The sequence below is a fragment of the Sarcophilus harrisii genome, chromosome 2 (genome assembly GCF_902635505.1).
Source record: "Sarcophilus harrisii chromosome 2, mSarHar1.11, whole genome shotgun sequence".
NCBI classification, from domain to species: domain Eukaryota; kingdom Metazoa; phylum Chordata; class Mammalia; order Dasyuromorphia; family Dasyuridae; genus Sarcophilus; species Sarcophilus harrisii.
This window is the reverse complement of record NC_045427.1, coordinates 531,783,308-531,808,148: the sequence shown is the minus strand read 5'-3', so window position 1 is coordinate 531,808,148 and position 24,841 is coordinate 531,783,308. Positions and strand designations below refer to the sequence as shown.

The 24,841-nt window shown below is 34.9% G+C and overlaps 1 protein-coding gene across 2 annotated transcripts in view; it reads right to left on the bottom strand.

Annotated features, from left to right (window-relative positions):
- The window catches only part of ADAMTS17 (ADAM metallopeptidase with thrombospondin type 1 motif 17), a 473,015-nt gene that overhangs the window by 150,585 nt on the left and 297,589 nt on the right, over positions 1-24,841 (bottom strand). For both annotated transcript variants that reach the window (XM_031955494.1, XM_031955493.1), the window contains exon 15: positions 4,318-4,438. In XM_031955494.1, the coding sequence (XP_031811354.1) occupies positions 4,318-4,438 (121 nt within the window). The remainder of the gene's footprint in view (positions 1-4,317; positions 4,439-24,841) is intronic.

The following is a 24,841-nucleotide window of genomic DNA, read 5'->3' as shown; positions in this document are numbered from 1 at the left end:
TTTCTATGTTATATAGTTAAGTAAATAAGCAAATCATCTTTCTACTTAAAATAATTTATGTAGATTTAAGAAGCCACAAGACTGACATTTATTACCACCAGAAAGTTTTCAATACAGGATTTTCCAAAAAGTTTTTCAACCACCCAATCCACAGGCATTTAGTAGGCACTTCCTGCATTTCAGGTACTGTGCTAAGCACTGAGAATACCAAAAAAAAAAAAAACCCTAACACAGCTCCAGCCCTCAAGATGCTCACATTTAATAGATGCTCACAATTTAACATATAAGACATACTTATAATATGCATTATGGGATATAATCCTAGAGAAAAGACAGTAGCATTGGTCTTCTATTAAAAAAAAAAGGTATAACTGTTAATTCTGGATTTAATAATGATATACAATTTTATACAATAGCATTAGCATTTAATGTATGTAAATATAATATAGATATATCTAACTATATATATATATACATATACACAAATATATTTAAAATTATACATTTCAGATCTATCTAAAAATGGAATAAACTGCTAATTAGATAATGCTCTCTTCCTGGAGGCCATCAAGTGAAGGGTTGGAGAGGTAAAGTGGATGATCACTTGTTGGGGATTCCTATTTCAGGTAGTAATGGGACTAGATGAACTCCAGGGTCTTTTCCAGGACTAGAATACCATCATACTATGTATTTATGTATTTAAATATCAGTAGGGTAATGTGTCTTATTTTAAATATCTCATTAGCATAAGGATGTGCTTCTTATAATTCTTAGGTATAAAAGTTTAAACATATTTTTGTTCTAAAATAAAGGTGTGACATTGGGCAACTCTTCAGAATAATAGGCAGAACATATGCGTCCTAGTAAAATAAACACATGCTTATCTTTTTTTATAGGTTTGTTCAGCCACTTCTTGAATCAACAGCTGGAAGCCACATTGAGCACAGGAATAACAGGATGGTGACAGCCTCACAACCATGTCTGCCTGGTTGCCAACTGGAGATTCAAATGTGCAACCACAAAGTCTAATCCTTGGAATTGGCTATATAACTACAGATTCTATGTACATCTTACATATTGAGGTGTTAGTTGGCATCTCAGAATAGTGCATAATGAAGGAGGAAGATTGTAGGTGGACATCAAGGCAACAATATGAAATAGCATACATGAAATGACTAATGTGGTAAGACAAATGGGGTTTTTTTATTTTGTTTTACTAAATATAATAAAATTAAAACTGAAGGGTTTATTCACTATGTTTTATTGTTTTATATTTTGTATTATATATTATGTATTTTTAAAGGACATTGTAATCAATACCTCATTCCGATTAATTTAACTAGTGATTCAGTGTTCTATATTCACTTTAGAACAATACTCAAATAGACTGCATAAAGTTTCTCCTCTTTTCTTCCCAATGAAGAAATCATTCTTGATTATTTAGGAGGAACTTTACCATACATTGCAGTAAAACCCTCACAAACCTCACAATATAGGGGGGGAAACTATGGCCATTTTCCCTAAGCTAAAGTGCATAATCTCCATGATCCCAGTTTTCAAAATTGATAATTCCTGTATTTTCCCCACTCCCCACTTTCCCCTCCTCAGTATATGTTAACAGAATATGGGGGAGGAGGGGGAGGATTCTAATTATTTAAAGCAGGGTTCTTGACCTAGGGTCTGTGACCTATTTTTTTTGTCTTGATAATTGTATTTCAAAAATAATTGATATCTATTTTATAATCTTAAGAACTTTTATTTTATGTATTTAAAAACATTATTCCATGAAGGAGTCTATAGGCTTCATCAGATGACAAGAGGACCCAATCGCAAAAAAATGTTTAGGATCCCTGTTTTAAGGGAATTTTCATGCTTTTTCATAATTTCCCTATGTTAACTTTTTTCTAATATCTCTTCCTGAATCAGTAAAGCATCATATTCATTTGAATATAAATGAGCATGAATGGGACTGATTGGATGAAGTATTTCTCAGTATTGTCACATGATCCCTGTTCCCAGAACTTTGGGACTTTGAGAGGTCATTTGTTCTCTGGAGGAATGGACTTTGAACCTGGAGATGCAGGAAGTTGCAGGAAGTGACATGACCTGTGGGAGGCAGCCAGCATTAGTGATTATTGGTCAAGGATGGTTATATCCTGTTAGTCTATCCAATGAGAAGGCTCAAGTCTTTTGCTTTTAAACCCTGGACAAACCGGAAGCAAGTCAAGTTCTGGGAGCACATGGTGGGAGCTGGGATGGCTCCCAGCTGTGTGTCTGGGCCTCTCCTTGCAGGGATTAAATAAATGCTTTCTCTTTGTACCTGATGATGTCTCTGATTAGTTAATTGGACTGGAAAGGGGATCTTGCACCCGACCTGTCCCACACAAGCATGATTGTCAAAGTGATGGGGGGAACCCTGAAACTGTCTCTCTCTCTCTGACTTTGGAGGGAATGCTTGAGAAGTTCTCCTTGAGCCCTTGAGAGGCTCTCCCAAGCAAAGGACCTGCCCAAGGGAATCAAGATAAAGTGGTTTCATTCTGTAATCTTGGTGGGACTAGTTGAGTCCAGGACCACTCCTACTTAGCCCAGCTGGAGATCTAGATTTCTATTGAGCTGAAAATTGACTTGACCACTCCCAGTAAACTGTCCCATTCTACTGGAAATCTAGGCCTCGGGGCAGCTATCTCATTCAATTGAAACTTCTCTTCAATTCAAAGATTTGGATCTGATTTAAACTCAAACTGCACCCACCCCCTAGACAAGTTTCAAATTCCTTATAAAAAGGTGCAACTTGTTGTACTTTTTTGCAGAGGGCCAAAAGCAGGACATGCCATGCCAAGGAACCTCCTTCCCCCTCCCTCCCTCCTCCTCCCCCCTCCCTTTCTCCCTCTCTCCTTGGCATAGATGCTTTTGAGGACCCTCTGAGAAGACATTCTCTTTTCAGTGTTAACTCTTTATCTCTCTCACCTATTTCCCTAACAGGACTATACCCCTTTTTACCTCTCTGGTGGGATTTCTCTGCTAGGAACTTTATCTCTCTCTTCCAGGACTCCTCTGCTAGACTTTTACTTTTCTGTCTGGACAGTGCCCCAAAGGAAGTCAGTATTCCTTGCAAAGGCTGACTTTTCTATTACATCAATAAACTTTTTTTTGCCAGTCTAACTTTTTGGGTTCATAAATTCATTTACGAAGGACCTGTGCTGAACAGAAGGGGTTCCCATAACTCTTTGCCCTGTGCTAAACCTCTTCAAAAGTAGAAAAAAATCATATTTTGCTAGAATCCTTACAAAATGTTGTCATTAGAGTTGATAGAAACACTGCTTGTGTTTACACCTTTAAGAGTTTACACATTAGAGGTCACACATTAGAGCTCACACCTTTAAGAGAGTTTACACATTAGAGCTCACACACTGGAGTTCACAAGTATGGGAGATACATAAAGTTAACTTTGTAATTTTGTGAATTCACACATTCCATAATCCCACTCTCAGAGGAGGAGTCAGCCTTTGAGTTTACACCTCTAAAAGAGCATAAAAAGAGCTGAGCTCAGTCAGGAGAAGTCAGTTGAAAAAGATTGAAAGCCAGAAGTCAGTGAGTTCGGAAGATTGCCAGGAGTCGGAGCTGAGCTAGAGACAGAAGCTGGCAGAGGCAAAAGACTAGCAACGAGAGCTCTCAGAACCAAAGAAGAGATGATAAAAGATTGGATTTTAACTCTTGGCTGTATTTGAAGTGATTATTACTTTGAACCAAAACTAAGGCTGCCTCTAGAAAACCTCCCAGAGAAACCTGCTTCCACAGAGAACTATTATATTCTAGAAAAGAAGAGAACACCATAATATTTTAAAATGTTTTAAAGTACTATGTTGGAGTAATTTGTACCATTTGGAAAATTGGGAGACAGAGCAATTTATTTTGTAATCACAGTCAACAGAGAAATATGTGAATACTTTGAAATCTTCATTCTCTTTGTTATCTTTTTAAAATAAAAAGATGTTGTGACATTAAACTGGAAGGAGTATAGTTTTGATCTCATTAAGGCAAGGGCCATGACAATGATTCAGAAGCCATTAATTAGGTAGAGGTGAATAAATTCCTTTTATAGGCAAAATTCTAAAGACTTTAAGAAATAACGTATTAGGTAGATTGATGCATGGGCTTAGCTTAGATACTATGAAGAATTGCTTGCCTAAAACACTATGGACACTAAACAGTAAGTTGGGTCTTTGGGGAATAGAACAATTAGGCAAAATTTGTCGCTCAAATAATACCTGAAAATTATAATAGATCAAAGGAAGGCTCTTCAGAATGCCTACTCACCCATTCCTTTGGTATGGTTGAAATCTCCCTTCACAACCTTGCAGGTTTTTCCATCTCCATTACATATTCCACAGCGATCTTCTTTGGCAGCTGATCCAATAATCCCATCACAGCCAATTTTCTAAACAACCAAAATTTCCTGTTATTTATTTTGTTTATGAGACTCATGGATTTTTTTTTTTTTTTTTTGGAGACTCTCAGACTCTGGGCTAACGAATTCAAAATAATTTCCCATTAATGAAATATTCAAGTACATTTACTATCTAATTCAGCTTTCATTTATAATATATTCTTTTTTTCTCACAGCATGAAATATAAATTAGTCTTATCTGGTTGGATCTCTCGGTATTCCCAGAACCCACTACAAAAATAATGGTGAAATTTGCAATCATTTGTCTTCTGAGTTCAAAGTTCATTCTTTATATTATCTCATTTATCCTCATGATAGTTCTTATGAGATAGAAGAAGAATCATTTCCCCTTCTTTTTCAGATGGGGAAATTAAAACAGAGAATGTTTTACTGTAACCCTTGGCAAGAAAATAAATTAAACAAAAACATAAAAACAAAACAAAAAATCTAATAATACAACATGAACTAGGGATCTGACCCCAGAGACCGAATTCTTCCTTTTGATGTCTGGAGAGTCACTTATAGCCTCTTCCCAAAAAATTCTACCCTCTTTCAAAAATGTCTTTTTCTGTCCTTACTTATTGGAGCAGGATTTGTATATCCACAGAATGACTTATATATCACCTTTTCCTACCTCAGAAGTGTTACTCTAGTACTGTCAGAGAGCCTAGAATTTTATTTGTGCTGAAAATCACATTCCATATATATATATATATCCCTTCACTTATGGGTCAACTCAACAAGCATTTACTAAGAAAGCATCTACTATGTATCTGGCTCCTTGTTCAATATTGGAAATATAAAGAAAGGCAAAAATAGTCTCTATTCTTAAGAGCTCACAGTTCAATGGGGCAGACAAGATATAAACAATTATACAAGTAAAATAAATTTGAGATAATCTTGAGAAAGAAGGGAAGGATTTGAGTAATGGAGGATAGCTACTGAAAATATGCAGTCAGGAGAGGTTGTGTCTTAGGTGAGTAACAACAAAGAAGCCTGTATCACTGAACTTCTGAATACATGAAAGTGAGTAAGGAAAAAGTAAGGAATAAGAAAAGGCAGGAGAGTGGCCAGTATTTACAGAAGATTATTAAAGCCAAACAGGAGATTTTATATTTTATTCTCAAGATAATTTATTGAATGTATATATGTATAAGGCATAATATGACCTGACCTAACTTTAGGAAGATCAATACAATAGCTCAATAGAGTACTGAAAGACTTAAAGTAGGAGTCCAATTAGCAGACTATGCAAATAATCCAGGAATAAGGTAATGAAGGTCTGATACCAGGGTGGAGAAAGTGTCAGAGATCAGAGACTATCCCAGAGAGATATAACTTCTAATTATTTTTTATTTTAAAACACTGAAAAATGATCAATCAAGTACTTCTTTAGAAATCATTTCCTGTATGTATAAAAGAATTGCACGTTTAGCATATATTGGATTACTTGCTGTCTGAGGGAGGAGCTAGGTGGGGAAGGGAGGGAGGAAAAACAAAAAATAGAACACAAGTTTTTCCAAAGGTAAATGTTGAAAATTATATTTGCACATATTTTGAAAATAAAAAGCTATTATTTAAAAAAGAAATCATTTCCTACTTCTTTAAAGCAGAAACACACTTTAATTAATGAACAGCTATCACATACACTAAGTTATCACATTACTAAGGGGCAGGTTACTTGATAGATAATCAATCTATGTCAGAATTAGGAGCTGGGTTGAAGTCCTACTTCTGATACATACTGGATGAGTGACTCTACATAAGTCATTTAACTGCTCACTGCCCTGGTCAACTCTCTAAAATCATACAGTTTCAGAAAAGTTTACTAATATACATTGGTAGTGAGAATTTTCCCATGAAGAGATCCTTCTTCCAATGAAATCTGGAGCAACACTAAAAGACTTAAAAATATTATTTATAACAAGTACTTTGATTGAATCAACAAGCATTTATTAAGCACTTACTGTGTGGCAGATACTATTCTTAGGTGCTGAGGATACAAATAAAATCTACATCTTGAAGAAAGAGGGGAGAGCTCTGAGATGAAGAGGAAGAGGGAACCCATTGTTAGGTGGTGCACTGAATAGAGACTTTAGACCCAGAATCAGGAAGATCTGAATTAAAACCTAACCTCAGACACTTATTAACTATGTGAGGGCAAGTCACTTACCCTCAGTTTCCTCATCTATAAAATGGGAATATTAATAGCATTTACCTCACAGAGTTATTGGAGGATAAAATGTGATATTAATTATAAAGCCCTTAACATAATACCTGGCACATGGTAAGAGTTCTATACATGTTAATTATCATCAACATTATTATGGATAGAGGATGTCCAGTGTAAAGTTACAGAGATATAAAAACGGATGGGTGTATATGAGGGAAGCTAATTTGGCTGGATCATAGAATTCATAAAGGAAGCTGGAAGAGCATTTTGATCATGAAGGGCTTTAAAAGCTAGTTTATATTTTGTCTCACAACAAATAAGGGATCACTAGCATTTATAAAGTAGGAGAGTAACATGACTAAATAGTGTTTAAGGAAAATGACTTTGGCATCTGTGTGGAGGACAGACTGGAGTGGGGAAAGACGAAGTAGGGAGACTAATTTGGGGGCTATAACAGATGATGAAAGCCTGAACTAAGGTAGTGGCAAATAGAAAGGGTTGGACAGGAGAAATGTTTTGAAAACAGAAACAAGATTTAGCAACTGATTAGATAAGTGGGATGAAAAAGAATAAGGAAGCAAGGTAACATGAAGATTATGAACTTGGGAAGTAGGAAGAATGGATGCATTTTCAACTGAAAGAGGAAAATTTTGAAGTAGAATATATTTTGGGGGAAAGATAATGGGATCCTCTTTTCAGTTGAGTTATCTTCAAGATGTCTAGTTTTAAATGTCTAAGTGTCAATTTGGTAATGTGAAGCTGAAGCTCAGAAAAGAGCCTGGGGGAGACAACTATATCTTTGGGCCATCTGCATAGAGATGATCATTAAAGCCATGGGAGCTAATGAGGTCACTAAGAAAGGGTAAAATGGGCCTCAGATAAACCCTTCTGGAATACCCATCTTTAAGATGAATGATGGATAATGAATCAATACAGGAGTCTGAAGTATTGTCAGACATTCCTAGGCAATGATATGATAGTTCCACAGATACAGGTTATGATTTAGTAAAGATAAAGCTATATCAATTTCAAATTAAAAGTTTTGAAAAGATTACAGGTATCCTTGGGGATGAGGGAGGCAGAAGAGGCTTATTCCCGCCATCTACAAAAATAAAGAAACTTTGTAGGTGAGCTTAAATTGAGAAAATTCAAAAAAGGCTGCTTTGAAAAGAAGCAGCTCAAAGATAGTTCTGAAAAGAAATTCATTATTATCCACTGCCAATAAAGTAAGAATAAAGAAAAGAGTAAAGAATAGTAGATGGTAGAATTTAGGTGAAATATTAGAAAACAAAGTATAGTCTGGCACCAGTTATAAGATATCTATAAACATAGCTAAAATATAGCTATGTTTTATATATAATATGAAATAGCAAAAAAAAAAAAACACTTTTTACTAACAAAGACTACTAAATATTGTGATTGGAGTTAGTCCAATAATGATTGGATATCCATCAATTTGGGAAATGTAGGAATAATGGAATGAATTTTACATGAATCGGTGCATTTTTTTTTTTTTGGACTACTGACCAACTACTGACCAACCACTGTAAGTTCTACTTCAATAACAGATTTTAAATAGTCAGAGAATTTATGTTCATATGTTTGAAATATTTATTCAAATAATCATCAGAGGTGAGTATCTAAGACTATAAATAGGTTATGTCTTCATACTATCACTTTACATCACCCAAAGCTCAATTTCTTCTCTCTTTTCCTTCCATATATACACAAAGATATATATTTCATCTCCTCTATTTTTTTGCACGGGTGCACTGCCTCTCTACAAGCCCCTTTCACTGAAGGATATTGGGAATGTATGGTCAAACATTAGGGAGAGATTCTAGAAGTTGAAAGTTTACAATCTTTTAAAGAATGAAATTATTGTACAAGTTTTTGAATTTACTTGGGTCTCTTTTGTGAATATTTTATTTTTTGGAGTGGTGACATGTGGCATGCTTTAGATGTATTGGATAATTTTGGAACCTGATATCATAATATAATAAAGAGAATACTAGTCTGGGAATTGGAAAGAACAAGCTTTTCAGAGACTAAGTCTTATCACTTGTCACTTTGACAATGTGAACATAAGCCAAATAACCTGTTTGTGAGAGGTTTTTTTTTTTACCCTATAAAAGAGAATTAAACTTATTCTTTATGTTCCCCAGATTATTCTAAAAAAATACCTTATGAATTGTAAAGTATGGTAAAAATTTAAATTATTATTATAAGAGGATAAGAGAATTTTAATTATTTTTCCATACACATGTAAAAAACATGTGGTTTTTATGTAGATACTTATAGATATGTTACTCAGGCTTAATCCCATATAATGTAATCACACTTTTCTGTCCCCATTTTGTTTTTATATTTAGGACTCACTAAAAATTAGAGTTCTGTAATGTTTCATTTCTTACCAGTTAGTTTTTACATAGCAAACAGATTATCTAATGGATGAACCATTATAATGAAGCATTATGGGTATATGCTGACCCGGCACAGCTTAACTATTGCAGGAAATGGGGCTTTCCTGTGTTAACTCTTACCTCTTAAAGGAAAGAAGTAAAGCACAGTCTCAGGACTGTGTTAGAGCAGTTAAAAGAATTTGCTTTCTTCCAGACTGATCCACCGGTAGAGAAAATTGTCTTAAGGATACTAGGGGCTGTTTCTTTCGACACAGAGCCCTATACTTAGTGTTCACTGGGACTCAGATATTCTCAATCTACCTCACCTTCATTACTCCCATAGATAAGATGCCCTTGTGTTACTAATAGCTGCTTCCTTTATAGTCTTTTAAGGAAACAGCAGAGAAGAACAAATGACATACTAAGTTTTTAGCTTAGCAAAATCTACAAGACCTCAAAATGAAGTAACCGACCTTCTACCTTCTGGCTACAACTTCCTCCAGTGTCTTTCTCCCAGAACTTTTCCCACTCTCCCCATTACCTTCTAAGAATCTCTTTCAAAAAAGAGTCTATTGATGTATATCTTTTGATGATATGCTTTGTAACACATAAATAGACACACAGAGACAGAGAGGGAGAGGGAGACAGAGAGGGAGAAAGGGAGAGAGGGAGAGAGACAGAGAGAGACTGAGACAGAAAGAGAGAGACAGACAGACACACACACACATACACGCGTGCACGGGCGCGCGTTCCTGGAGGGAGGGAGGGGACCTGGGGAAGAAAGGGAGGGAGAGAAAGACAGAAACAAGAAGAGCACTATTTATTGTAATGTTGAGGTCTAGACCAAATGTTGAGGTCTAGATTTGGGGTACCTAAATGAAATTAGGATTTAGTTGAGGTCTAGTGGCTGGTTTGGGGTACAGGGAGTCAAACAGAGCTCCCCTACAACCCCCTTGGATTCGGCGCAAGGATATGGCGGTAAATGAGGTCTAGTAGCGGAGTCCCCAATAAAAGCATTTATTGGCCCGGAGAGCTAGATTGATAAAAGAGGTTTATTATTGAGTTTAGAAGTAGGAGATAGGTGAAGGTAGAGATAAGGAGGACACCGGACAGAGGGTCCAGTGGACAGAGAGTCCTCACATGGCTACCATGTTTGGAATCTCTGCAAAGAGGGGTTCCCAGCTTGGCCCTTTTATAGTAGGAGACTTAGCGGGAGGGGCTTTTGGGTGTAGCCCCAAAGTTGGCTCAGAATTGGGTGGGGCTGGGACAGGTCCAGATCTTCTATTGGAATTCAAAGGGACCAGGATTTGTGAGTCAAAGGGTAATTTACATTAACTAGGGGGAGTTGGGAATCAAAGATTGGAATCTTTCCCACATCAGTAATGCAAAATCCCTTGCAAGAGAATCTATCCTGCCTGGGCACAAATTAAGTAGATTGCTATTTTCTATCAGTAGTCTATTAATTCCTGTCCTTGGGCTAAAAATAAATAAACAAACAACAAGAACAAAAACTTTTTCTTGCCAAAAGTCCAAATCCAGCAATGATTTAGATTTCAAATGAGCCAGTAAACTCTGTTGCCAAAGTTTAAGTAGTCTTGACCTTTTGATTTTTTTTTTTTTAAGAGACAGCTCAGATTGGCAATTCAAGGACATTTTCAGGTATTCATGAAGTATTCTGTCCTTTTACAATTCTGCTGTAAAGAGATAGCCTCTTCTTAAACCTTGTAAATTATTTATAGGCAAATACAACAAGGAACATGCTTACTTGTCAACATTTTATTTCTCCCATAAGGACTGATATAATTGGAAGATTTGAACAACATGGATTTTGGGAACTGATCTGATTAATCTGGTAATCTTCGTTCCTTTCCAAAACATGGACTACTCAGTTTAGTCTTCTACAATCTTTCTCCCTCCTCTGCACCCGCCCTTCCTCTATTATGACTTATTTATTGCCAATGTCCTTAATATTGGGGGCCAGAAGTATTTTCACAAACTGTAGGGAGAATTTTGATTATAAGGTTTTTTAGATTTTCCTTGATTAATGTATAATTTCACGATAATTTATCAACAGCATTCCCCCTTTCCTCACTTTATTAGATATAAACAACAGGACACAGAGAAAATCTTGTCAATAGTATAAAGTTAGCTAGATTATTTAGCAGAAAAAAAAACATACAAATGAGGTATATCAAAAAGAAAACCACTTTGGAAATTGTTATCCAATTTCAAATTCAGTAACATTATCATCAACAACAAAAAACACAATAATCAATAATCAGGCTGAAGAAAGGGGGGAAAAAACAGCATTGTGATCTGAGAAAACAATATCTGCTCAGGTTTACTTCATCCAGAAGGCACCAATGCAATCTAACATTATGAGAGAATGTGCTAATAAACTAAATTCATTGTCATTTTGAACCGATTCCTGGAAGATACAGTAATGTTCTTGAATTCTTACATATCTGTTTCTCTTTCTAGTTAGGTTTAAGAATCCAAAATAAACATCCTTATGCATTTGGAGTTCTTCAAAAAAACCATATTAAATATGTTAAATATATGTTAAACCCAATATATGTATACATATTTATATAGTTATTTTGCTGGACAAGAAAAATTGGATCATGAAGAAGAAAAAAAAAAACTGAGAAAGACAACAAAATGCAAGCAAATAACAACAGAAAGACAAGAATGTTATATTGTGCTCCACAATCAGTTCCCACTGTCCTTTCTCTGTGTGTAGATAGTTCTTTTCATCACTGAATAATTGGAACTGGTTTGAATCATCTCATTGTCGAAGAGAGCCATATCCAACAGAATTGATCATCATATAGTCTTGTTGTTGTCTTCTATAATGATCTCCTGGTTCTGCTCATTTCACTTAGCATCAGTTCATGTTAAGTCTCTCCAGGGCTCTCTGAAATCATCCAGCTGGTCATCATACAGAACAATGATATCCCGTAACATTCATATATCATAATTTATTCAGTCATTCTCCAACTGATGGACATTCATTCAATTTCCAGTTTCTTGCCACTATAAAAAGGGCTTCCACAAATATTTTTGCACATGTGGGTCCCTTTCCCTCCTTTAAGATCTCTTTTGGATATAATCTCAGTAGAAACACTGTTGGGTCAAAGACTATGCACAGTTTGATAACAATTTTTTTTTAAAATAATGCTTTTCAGTTAGATTTTTAGGGTGTTTTTTTTTTCAGACATTAAAACTCTAAATGCCAGTAAGTCAAATCTTCCCATATCTGTTCACTCAGAAACATGAGTCAAAATCTGTAAGTCAATATATATTCTTATATTCATGAGTCACCACATATCAGAATGTAAATTAAGTACACTGGACAATTTATGAATTTTAGATTAACTTCTTCTGTCTTGACTTTTGACTTTTCCAAACACATTTCCATTTTTGGTAAATGAAGAAATGGTTTGCACATTTGAAACTTCATCTACTTTAGAGTTAAACAAGTCAGAATGTGCTGTGCTGTATTTAGATTAAGCAAAAAGAAGTTGCTGAAGGAAAAATGGATTTAAATATTTCACAAAAACTTTTCTGTCATTAATATGATATATCTGCTGAAAACTGGAATAATCAATAGACTGATTGCTCTAACTATTAACCCGCCTAAGTGTCCAAAACAACAGTCAGCTTAAACAACTTTAATGTTTCCCATATTTTCAATTGAACTAGTGGTCTCAATACATCAAATAAAAATATTGATGTAATATGTGTCATTCTCCAAATTATCTGTGTATAGTACACTAACTGTGACAGATCTCTCCACACTGCCAACTTTGCCTGGCTTTATTCAGGGTCCATATATATCTTAAGGGATAGAACACATGACATAAGAATGTACAAGTCTGAACAGTAGTAGCAAAGCTGGGAACAAAAGGGCAATAGCCAAACTAATCTGCTAGCAAGGGCATTTTTATTCCTTTGCTGTACAGTCAATGGAACCTGTATGTAATATTCTTGGCAATGGAAGAAATTTTTTAAATGGAGGCTACCATAAGATACCATTCAAGTCATTAATTTTGAATGTTACTGGAGCTTTATAAAAATTATTTATATGGTTTAGAGTTCCAAGAGAACAAGATGACCAAAACCCAAAGAAACCCAAAACAATAAACTCTGTAAAATCTTTCCACATTATCCTGGTGATCCTTGGCAAGGCACTATTTTACAAACACTAGAAATTCACATTACCCATTTATGAGTCTTCAAAGTAGGCCTCTTATAATTCATGTTCATGAGCAGCATATTATAGTTGAAGCCAGCTTATGGATTAGTTTTGGTGAATTAGAATTCATGATAGTGTGGCAGTCCTTTAGACAGGCATAACTGACCAGAGAAAGGGATCAATGTGTATATAATAGCAAAAGTAAGAGGTCCACATTTTTTTTGCTCCTTTTGAAGTATTTTTTAAAGGCTGCAATCTATTTAGTAACAAAAATTTTCATGTTTGTAGTTGTGGAAAGCTTACAGGGAAGTGGAAGAGGATTTGGGAAGCCTTATCAATTCTCTCCCAAAAAAGGGGAAACTTTAGAAATACATAAGCATTATGAAATCTAATTTTAACTTATTCTTTCATGAACAACAACAAACTATGATCTAAAGAAACAAATAAAAAAAAACTTTAAGAAGTAATAGAATTATACAACTTTCGAATTGGAAAAATTGTCTGCTCTAACCCTTTAATTTTACAGATAAAGAAATTGAGGCCCAAGGATGTCAAATAACTATAATTAAAGTCATAAACTAAGTCAGTGGGAATATTTGAGATTAGTGTATTACCTGAATATTTTTCTGTATATTATATTGGACATCTTAGATAAATTTACAAATGATAGAAGCATCTATGTGTTTTAGATGCTTGGATGCGTCTAATATTTAAGAAGATGTCAAGAAAGACAAACATAGCACAGCAATTGGCTACTGAATATTGGACTGGATTACCAATGGGTCTGACTGTATTTTAATTCCTGTATTAAAATATTTTCCATGGGTTAAATATAAAAGATAAAAATTTTTAAAAAAAATTATATTCCTATTGATGTTTTTACATCACATTCCCCCCCCATTAAATCTTTCCCTTATCCATCCAGATAGACATCCCCTGTAATAAAGAATAGAACAGGGAAGCAGAAACAGTTTTTCAAATCTAACAAGTTAATTAAATCTAATGATATATACAGTGCTTCACAACTATGTTGGCCTCACTTTCACCTCTAAAAAGAGGGAAGAAACTTTAAAAACTTTCAACTGTGTCTTAATTAACAGGAGTATTTTCTTAACCTCATAAAATATTTTTTTCTTTTCGTATTAAGTTTAAAAACATAACAGTTTAGTGCATAATGATAAATATAATACCAAAAACATTAATACAACTCTTAAAATGTATAGAAGAAAACAAACAAAAAAGGGGGCACATCTCTTTTATAGGTTTATATCTGGTGATTATAATTATGAAAAATTCAATTTTGATTCATTTTTGTCATTCTTTCCATTTATATTTTTGTAGCACTTTTGGTGCAAAGTGCAATAAATGGACTAGGAAAAAAATAGGAATATTATTTTCATCTGTTTACTTCATTATGACAAATATATTCTTCATATTAACATTTCTTAAGACACCATACCATATCATCACACTTATGAACCACAATTTATTTTCCAATTGATGGGTATTTGTCCTATATCCAGTCCTTTGCTACCAAGAGGATTGATATAAATATTTTAGGGGTATTGGATCATTCTTTTTATATTTGATCTTATCATTAAATAGAAATAATTTTATATTAATAACAGCTCATCACAATTATGTTTTTCCCTTCACTTATAATCAACACATGGCTAAAACAATCTGCCATTGTAAAATATACTATAACTGTTTTGTTTGTTTTGCAGAGGCTGCAAGGTGACACAGTGAACAGAAACTGGGCCTGGAATTAGTAAAATTTAAGTTCAAATATGGCCTTAAATGATGACTAGCTATATGGCAATAGCTTCATTTTTATCTGCTTCAGTTTCCTCGATTGTAAAATGTGGATAAGAACACACCTATCCTCCAGGTTGTTGTGAATATCAAACAACATAATATTTATAAAGTGCTTAGCCAAGAACCTGATACACAGTAGGTGCCTTCTCCCTCCCTCTTTCCCTCTTTCTTTCCCTCCCTTCCTTCCTTCTTCCCCCATCCCTGCTTTCCTTCTTCCCTCCTTTTTTCCTCCCTCCCTCCCTCCCTCTTTTCCTCTCTCTCTCCTTTCTTCCCTCCCTCCCTTCCTTCCTTCTTTCCCTTATTTCCTTTCCTTTCCTTTTTCCTTTCCTTTTCTTCCTTCCTTCCTTCTTCTCTCCCTCCTTTCTATTTATGAATAGGACAATTATTCATAAATCCTGAGATCATAAGATGAAAAAACTTCTCTCCTTTTGTTATAGAGGCAGGAATATGGGTTCAGAATGTTGTACGTACCCGTTAGATATGACTAATTCATTAGTCAGTTTTGTTCCACTATTTGTTTTATTATCAAAGAGGGTTCAATAGAAATGGCATATAGGAAAATGGCCATTATAAAAAGCAACAAAACAAAACAAAATGTATCAGTGAAGCTTTAAAAAACATGCATAGTATTGGATTTTCACAATGTTCTTTACAAATAACATGACATGAAAATTTTGTTTTCCTAATATTTTGAAAGTCAAGCTAGAATTAGGTAGGGCTGTATCATCTTTCTGTCACTCATACATCCCAGCATAATATTTAGGATGATATAGAGGAATGAGGTGAATAATAATAAAAAGAACACTGAATTTGTGTTCAGATTTTAATCCCAGAAATCTCTAGATAAGCCATTTACATAGCTTTGCTCGAATCATTTAATGTGTGCCTGATCCTTAGCTTTTTTATCTGGAAAATAAGAATGATACTATTTATTTCCTTTATTTCCTCACCCTAGTCAGGGAAATCATCAGCTCCTTAGAAAGTTTGTAAGATAGAGGCTTCAATTTCTTTCCAGTGCTCTTATTAACCATTCTAGGGCCTCTGTGTAACTAATTCACTAACTAGCAAACTAATTCAAGTGAAATTATAAGGAACTCAACATAGACTATTTTAAGAGACATGGCATCCTGAGTGAGGGAGATGACAATTATGATACATCTGGAATGCTGTATTTAATTCTGGGTACCACATGTTAGGAAAGCCCTTGACAAATTGGAATGTCTTCAAAAGAGGACAACTTATATACGGAGATATCTGGAGAGCATGATTTAGCAACAATGAGATCAAATAAAGTAATTTAAATAAAATGTAAACATTGAAAGAGATCTATAAACATGAACTATTATTGCTAATTAGTTCTCATCTTTCATGGAACTTAAATAGAAATAGTCCTGTTACTATCTGGTTATTATTATTATTATTTTATATTCCATGTTCTGTGGCCTCTGGTACAGGTGGATAAAATATCTGCTTTTTGTAACTGAAAAAAAGACATCGGGATATAAATTGATCTTCAGTAAGCTCACTGAAATCACCTTCAGGACAACTTTATAGCAGACAGAACGAAGGGATGATTTATGCTTCCACATGATTTTGATTTCTTTTTATATTTCTCTTTTTTTTTTCCTATGTAGTTTAAGAATTATGTTTGAGTTGGTGCCATCAATAAAAACAATTCTTAAATGTTTGTGGATTTTTTTGTCCAGATAATTTTATGTGAAAGTATGTTATAATAATGGTCCTATTGCAATGTAGCTTATTATCTGAATTCTCAAGGATATTTTGTGTTATGTATTTGTAGTATGGGGATTTGTTAACTTGTCAAAGACAGTGAGCTTCTAATGTACATTTCTAGTTGCCAGGTTTTCTTTCACTAGGTTTTGAGTATTCACAAAATATTTATTGTTTTTAATGACATGATATGTAGTTTTTGCCATTTCCTTGTATCATCTACATTGATCAAAGGCAGGCTTCTTTAAGGATAACATAGATGTAATTTCTAGTGGTAATAACCTGATCCTTAATTACCATTTTAGATCCACCCCTACATTCCTATTTAAAAAAGAAACAAAAAAACCTTCATGATTTAGCCATTCGTTTGATACACTTTTATCAACATGTTGTTACTTGAGTTGATACAGATGTTTCCTTTTGATTCTTCTTGGATCTTAGTTGTTTCAGTCTCAGTCCAGAGGTAAACCATTTATAGTCATATGCAACAAAATCAATGGCATGTTTCTTTTTTGAGCCTTTAAAGGTGTTCATTTAGATGTTATTTCCTTGTTCCAAAAGTCCTTCTGTAAGTGTTTAACCTTATTATCCTGTTTGGTACATGTAAATCATTCATTTTTTTTTTTTTTTTTGACAAGGAAGCATTAATCTTTTGATTTTTTGGTTCAGAGTGAGAGGGTTCTGTGTTTCAACATTGTTGTATGAATTTTTTATTAGAATACTTTACAAATTTTTTTGTCTATTTGCTATTTCCAAAAATGGATGTTAAGAATGGTGTTGCTTTAAACATATTCTTCCCACTGAGCTTTGATTTCAGGCTGTCAATAAATCTCTGGACACATATGTGCATGTATCACATATATATGTATACATACATACATATATATGTCTATGTAGGATGTATGTATGCACTCTTGATATATTTATATTTGATGTTAGTTGTTGGAAGAAAACCAAGACATTTGTAAATAATACCTTTATTCATGATTTGTTTTTGACTTTCAGATTCTAGCTTAAGATCTTTAATCTCTATTGTGAACTTGAAGAATTTTATGTTTTAGTCTAAATGACATTTTGATAATATTGGAGAAAGATTCTATGAGATACAACTATTTAATATGTTGTTTTTTGGTGGACCCATAAAACTTGATAGCATTCCTGTACATCGAGAGATTAACCAGATGTTGGTATATTATTCTTTACCTTGAAGAACATATTCACTTTGATTTGGGAAAGAACATAATAGGTTTCAAAAGAAGGAAACTAAAGGGATAAGGAAAAGGACTGGACTTATGAATTCATTAGTATAGGGAACTCCTTTACTGAGAAACTCCAAATATAGGCTAAAAATTTTCTGCAAATAATAATCTAGTGTTTAAGGCACTGTGTCCTTGTTCAGGGTCACAGAGTCAAAATGTAAGAAGTAAGACTTGATATCAGGTTTTTACTGGCTTGTAAGTCAGTTGTATCTCCTCTATACAGAGCAATCAAGGACTTCCCAAGTAGTTAACAATAGTAAAACACTTAAGTGCCTGGCAAAGAGCAAATACGAGATAAACAACAGCTTTTATTACTGAACCCTCTGTGAATTAGGATATATTTCATACCAATGATGCTTTACAATATCATTTTATTGGTGGCATATTTTAAATAGAGTTCCTCTTTATTGAGAGATCAAATGTGCAAGTATTTTTCTTGTACGGTCTATTTCATATATTTATGGCAAATAAATAAGGCATGAATACAGAAATGAGTCAAATATGAAGTCAGTATAAGTGTTAAGGTGCTTTTGGATAGCTTGGTCTATAATTATTCACATGAATAAATTGCTCTTTGTAGTCCTAGACTTTGGGGGCATGCTTTATCACTCTTTGGCCTATATATTTTTATAAATACATATGTATGTGTGCATATATATATATATATATATATATATATATGTATTTCTGTATGTGTATCATTTATATGAGCATGAGTATATAGTTGCATATATACTGTATATATTCAAAGAAATTTAAGATTCTTCAAATTCCCACAGGAATGATGGAAACTAAAGACTTTTAGCTAAAACCTGTAGATCAAAAAGAACCAATGAATGGTAATATTTACAAAAATATCTTGGTTTTCTTTAGAGAAATGACATCAAACAAAGATATCAAAAAGAAAGATGTAGAAACTCAACAGGAAGAATATATTTAAAGCAAATCAAAAAATACAGATCTTAATACTCTTGGAACTATCACAAATATACACAAACACATATACATATGCATGTATATACACATATATGTAAATAAATATACATACAGACACACATATTGTAAGCAATATTTTTGTAAGTATTTATGGCAGCTAAGTGTTACAGTAGTTAGAAAGTTGGCACAGCAGTCAGAAACACTCATCTTTCTAAGTTCACATATGGCCTCATTAGTCAATTCAACCCTCTGGGACTCCATATTTTGATCTATAGAATCAGGGAATTAGATGTGGCAGTGCCTGTGAAATTTCCAGCTCTAGAATATATTCTGGTCTCTTTACACTGGTTTTGGATATTGTAGAAAGGAGTAACCAAAGCAATTTTTAAAAGAACAATCAGATATTATATTTAAATAGAGGTCACATTTGTTTGTATCCTTCAGTGTACACATGTAATATGAGTTCTGCTTTTCATTTTTCATTAACATTCATTGATGTTCATTGACATTAACATTTCACTCATGTCTGATTCTTCATGACCCCATTTGGGGTTCTCTTGGAAAAGACAATGGAATGGTTTGCTGTTTTCTTCTCCAACTCATTTCATAGATGAGAAAACTGAAGCAAATTGGGTTAAGTGAGTTGCCCAGAATCACATAGCTAGGAAGTGTTCTTAGATAATTTCCTGAATTACATAAATTTAATCATGTAAGATTTAAGATTTTTTTTATTAGTTACTTGAAAGTAAATATTAAAAGTTCATAATCATAGTCATTCTTTTGAGACACATCTACCTAGAAAGGCATATATATATATAAAGGGTATATTTGGCAGTTATCTGATTTATGTATGGTCTGACAACTACTGTGCTACTATTTATCCCACAATTTAGGAAGCCTGGGACTGAGCATTTCCTAGCTAGCCAGGAACATACTTATTCTTATTCTTTATCTTTTGCCTAATATTTAGTTGTGATTTAATCTATTGGTGGTCATGTGAATTTATTTTTTTAATTCAAATTCTGACATGTGAGAAGTATTCACTGTATCATCTCACCTTCCTAGGACAATAACTCTTTCTTTGTATTTAGTTTTCAGGGATGAGAAAGGAAAGAAAGCCCCATAAAAATACAGGAAAGTGTCTTTACCTAAAATAATCCTCCTTTCTTTTCCCTTCTTGCTGCTCGTAGCAACTAGGAAAGCAATTTATTCTAAGAATTATTATTAGTAGCAGCAGCAGCAGAAAAACAGCAATAGGGAAGATCTTAGTTTCTTCATGTGTAGAGAAGAAAAGGAATATTCCAGTGGTCAGAGAATAATCTATGTTTATGTTTCTGGCACTGACAAATAACAAATGTATGTATCATCATGCTGGGTAGCCTCCTTGGGAGGCAAATAGGCACTATGACTTTCCGACTCATTAGGAAAAATTAAGCAATCTTTGAGAGATTGGAAGAAAAGTATTTTCTAAACAAACTAAGAGGGGAAAAAAATCCTAGCGGTATAAAGTCCAACCTGTATCATAAGATTGGAGTCTGGAAGAACTTAACACAATTGGGTAGTATTTAAGGTAACATAGTAGGTTTGCAACTATTTCCATAGAGGAGAGTTGTAGCATCTGAAAAAGAATCATTTTTCTTATCTCTTATTGATTCAGCAGAATTCACAAGAGCTAGCAGGAAAGAATACATCTCTTTCTGGTGCCAAATGAAGGAACAAGTTCTGATGGTTAGCAGACTGAAGCTGAAGGGTACAGAAGGAACCATATGTTAACCTGACATGGACAACTGAGAGCAATGCCATTGACTGGGGAATAGGTCAAAACTCCAGAGAGGCATGGAAACAACTACTACTTACTTATAGTAATTTAAATTAAGGGCACTTGGTACCACCAGAGTATACCCAGAAAGTGTGGAGGGGAATTATGAAGACTTAGGCAGGTGGCTGTAGACCTGAGGACTATAGGAAATATTTTGATTGCTGCTAAAGGTATTGATATGGAAAAGGGAAGAAAGAGAGCTGGAATTGGGTATGTAGACCACAGTTTCAGATGCACTTAGCCATTGCATCTAATGAAAGTTGATTAAAAAATACACACATATAGGTATGTATGTATATGTACACACATATACCACAGGCACATACATATATACATAAATCTATCTTCCATTTTAGGGATATCCCAATTAGCCATGCTTTTACTTTCAGGGTTCCATAGGTAATTTACTCAAATGGCATAACCAAAGTAATATTTACAAAGCATTTTCCTTAATGTCATGGGTACCTTCTCTTTTAACAGTCAATGGTAGGGGAAGGAAAAGATTGTGCATAAAGTTAAAGTTCAGTGGTATTTATTAAGGCATATGTATAGAGAAAGCATATGTCTAAGAAAAACAACTCCAGGACAGCTGAATTTCAATGTCTTCCATTTTTCTTTTGGGCCTCATGAAATTTGCTCTGGGATATGGATCATGGCTGGATGAGTTGTTCTGCTCCTCAGTTAGCTTATCTGAGCAGAATATGACATTTCTATTGGATGAGTGGCTCTGCATGACTTGCTCCTAATTGGAGTAAGTCAGTGTCATGGTCAAGGGATTAGGCCAGGTGTAATTAGGTAAGTTCCTTGGCATTTATCTTGGCTCTTCACCAGGTATGTCTGATAAGAAGTCATCCATTGGCCCCATATCTCAAAAACAGTTAGTTGCCATAGTTTTCCAACCCTTCCTGGAAAGATCAGGGAGGTCACTCTACTGTTCAGTAGTGGCTACTAAGTGGAGCCAGGCATGTTGCCTTGACAGTAAGTGGCTGATATTTGGCACACTAAATGGATAGTTTCAATGGGTTTTCTGAGCTCCATTTTTATTACAGATTGCAGCTAGAGAGTGCTCTATGGAGCTCAAAAAACCCACTGAAACTGCACACTCCCTTGCTGAGTGCTATGACACCCTCTTTAGCTGTAATGGGACAGAGCTTTTTGTGCTCAAGGGCTATACAATGTTAGTTAGAAACACCTAATTAGCAGTTATTTAAATTGTCCCTGAAAAAAAATAAAATTTCGTTTAAAAATACTGTATAATTCAGAGTTTTTACTTAATCAGGTGTTTCATCAAGTAAAATAAGAGAAAAGTTTTACTCAAGGCAAAATTTTACCCTAGGTAAAATTGACAAATAAACAAATATTTTGGTATCGCTTCCTTATCTCTTTTTTCTACCTCATTCTTTCTCTTCATGGTTTCTAATACCCACTCAGGTATGTGGTTTGCTCATGCTGCTTTGGGTTGTCCTTGGTTCCTGACCATATCATTTTTCTTAGTAAAAACTTAATATTTTTATTTCCTTAGAGATTTTATAAATTAGCCAACACGATGAACTAGTTCAATGCTAATAATTGCTAATAATTTAATGTATTAATCCTTTTAAATAAAATCTCTATTTTACCAGAGGCGTTTGATAACAACTTTAAAAGCATGAGTCACGTGAGAACATGTGACTAAAAGGCTGAAACTCTTAAAAAACGTGCTTGAATCAGATAATTGAGCACTTAAGGCTAATTACCTATTGGATAATGATTCTATTAGCATATGTTTGGAAAAAATGCCCTTTCTCACTGTTCCTAGCTGGTTTGATGTTTGGTGTATACAGATAATTGTAGGTAAGGATTAAGGGGTGGGGTGAGAGAGGCGAGAGAACTTTACTTCAAAGCATGACCAGGAGAAGGGAGGTTGGTGGCGAGGTTGGTGGCAAGCTTGTGGCTCTCCTTCACTTTTTTGTCCATTTGTCTGTCTCCTTCACTTCTCCCCCCAGAAGACCAAGGACTTTTACTTATCCTGACTCTGGCTGATCCTGAGGCCTCCAGGGAGCTAGCCTGGACTTTACATTTTGGTGCCCAATGTGTGAACCAAGGACCCTAATTTCACTGAAGAAGTCCCAGGTGACCAGGCAATAGCATGAGCATTTTAACAGACAAACAGGAAACTTACTTTGTTAAGGGTTAAACTAGTAACCTTTTCTAATTGAAATGGGGCAGATATTAGGAAAAGATTTTCCCCCAACCCCAATTCCACCCCCACCCCCAACCCGAGAGAGCTCTACAGAAAGCATACTTAGGTTGATCAAGAGACAAGGTTTGCTTGTAACTTGGGAGCAGATTGGTGGACTCTTGGATACATTAGAATGCATGTCCTCTTGATTCTTCAAGGAAGAAGAAATAGAGTCAGATAATTGGAAACTAGTAGGAGATCAACTATGTGAATACTACAATGATAAAGATCCTGATTCAATTTCTAAGGAAACATTCTATATATACAACATAATACAATTGGCCTTAAAGAATCCTGCAAGTTATAGAAAAAAGAAAAGTTTTAAGAACAGCCAGATGAGGAGGTATGAGGAAAAAAAGGAAGACAAAGGACAGATTAATGGCAATATCACCAGAGGGCATGAGGACTTGAATGAACTTGAAGGGCATGGTGATTCTCACTCTCACAGCCTAACTTTAACCCTGCCTACACCAGGGCAGGTCCTTGAATTCCCCTCCACCCCCATCAACTTCACCTTGGGGGGTGGGAGGAGGAAGAAGAGTGGGAGGAGCAGTAATATCACCAGCAATCACCCCCTCCTATGACTAGATTGCAAAAGGCAGTACTTACAGCTACAGAAGAAGGGCAGAATACAGCTGATTTGAGAATACAAATGTATCCTGTGATTCAACAGTTTAACTCTTCAGGTCAAGAAAGTAGAAGATACACTCCTTATGAGCTAGAAATCATCAAAGACCTGAAAAAGGCTTGCACTCTTTATGGGGCTACATCACCTTATGTTAAAATGTTATTACAGAATTTGGTTTATGAAATCTTAACCTCTAGTGACTGGAAATCTATAGTGAGGACATGCTTAAAACCTGGACGAAACTTGTTGTGGCTTTCTGAATAGAGTGAGCTCTGTAGGATACAAGCCCAATGAAATAGTCAAAGTGGAGTTAATACTCCAATAACCTATGACCAACTAACAGGTGTAGGTTCTTATGCAAACATATCAGCACAGATTAATTACTCCATAGCAGCATATGAGCAAATTGCTGCTGCTACTTTCAAAGCATGGGGGTTTTATCCCAGGTAAACAGGACAAAGGAGAGGTCTTCACAAAAATAGCACAAGGGCCAAATGAACCCTTTGCTGATTTTGTGGGACATTTGCAGACAGCTGTCATATGAACTATTAGTGAAAATGCAGCAACAGAAATTATGTTAAGGCAACTTGCTAAAGAAAATGCTAATGAGGTTTGTTGAAGAATTATACTAGGACTACACAAGGATGCTCCTTTGGAGGAGATCATAAGACGCTGTGCCATAGAGGGCACAAATATCTTTTTATAGCCAGGCTATGATGCAGACTTCCCAAGATCTGAACATAGGAAGATAGGGTCTCTTCTGGCAAGGGACTTCCAGGGAGACTCATCAATGCTTTCAATGTGGTAAAGGAGGGCATCTGAAAGCTCAATGTTGGCATAGAGACAGAATGAGAAAACAGGGTAGGAGAACAAGACCCAAAACCCCGTCTCCAAAATGCAACAGAGACTTCCACTGGGCCTCAGAATGTAGACTAATTCAGGGAAATGAGATGAGGGGCCCAAGGTAAAAAATACTTGGGGCATGATGGCAGCCAATTCTACACCCAGAGAGTTTTCAAGTTCAATACCAAGACATGACCAATCAGCCAAGAAACAACCTGATAGAAGAAAGGGATTCCAATTGGGGAGATATTGTAGCCTTCTAACTATGTTGGCCAATTTATTTCAGGAAGCCTAAGAATCTCATTCTAAATATCATCAGGCTGCTGGAGCTTTGTGTTTACAATTTGGGATAACAAGAAAAGAAGC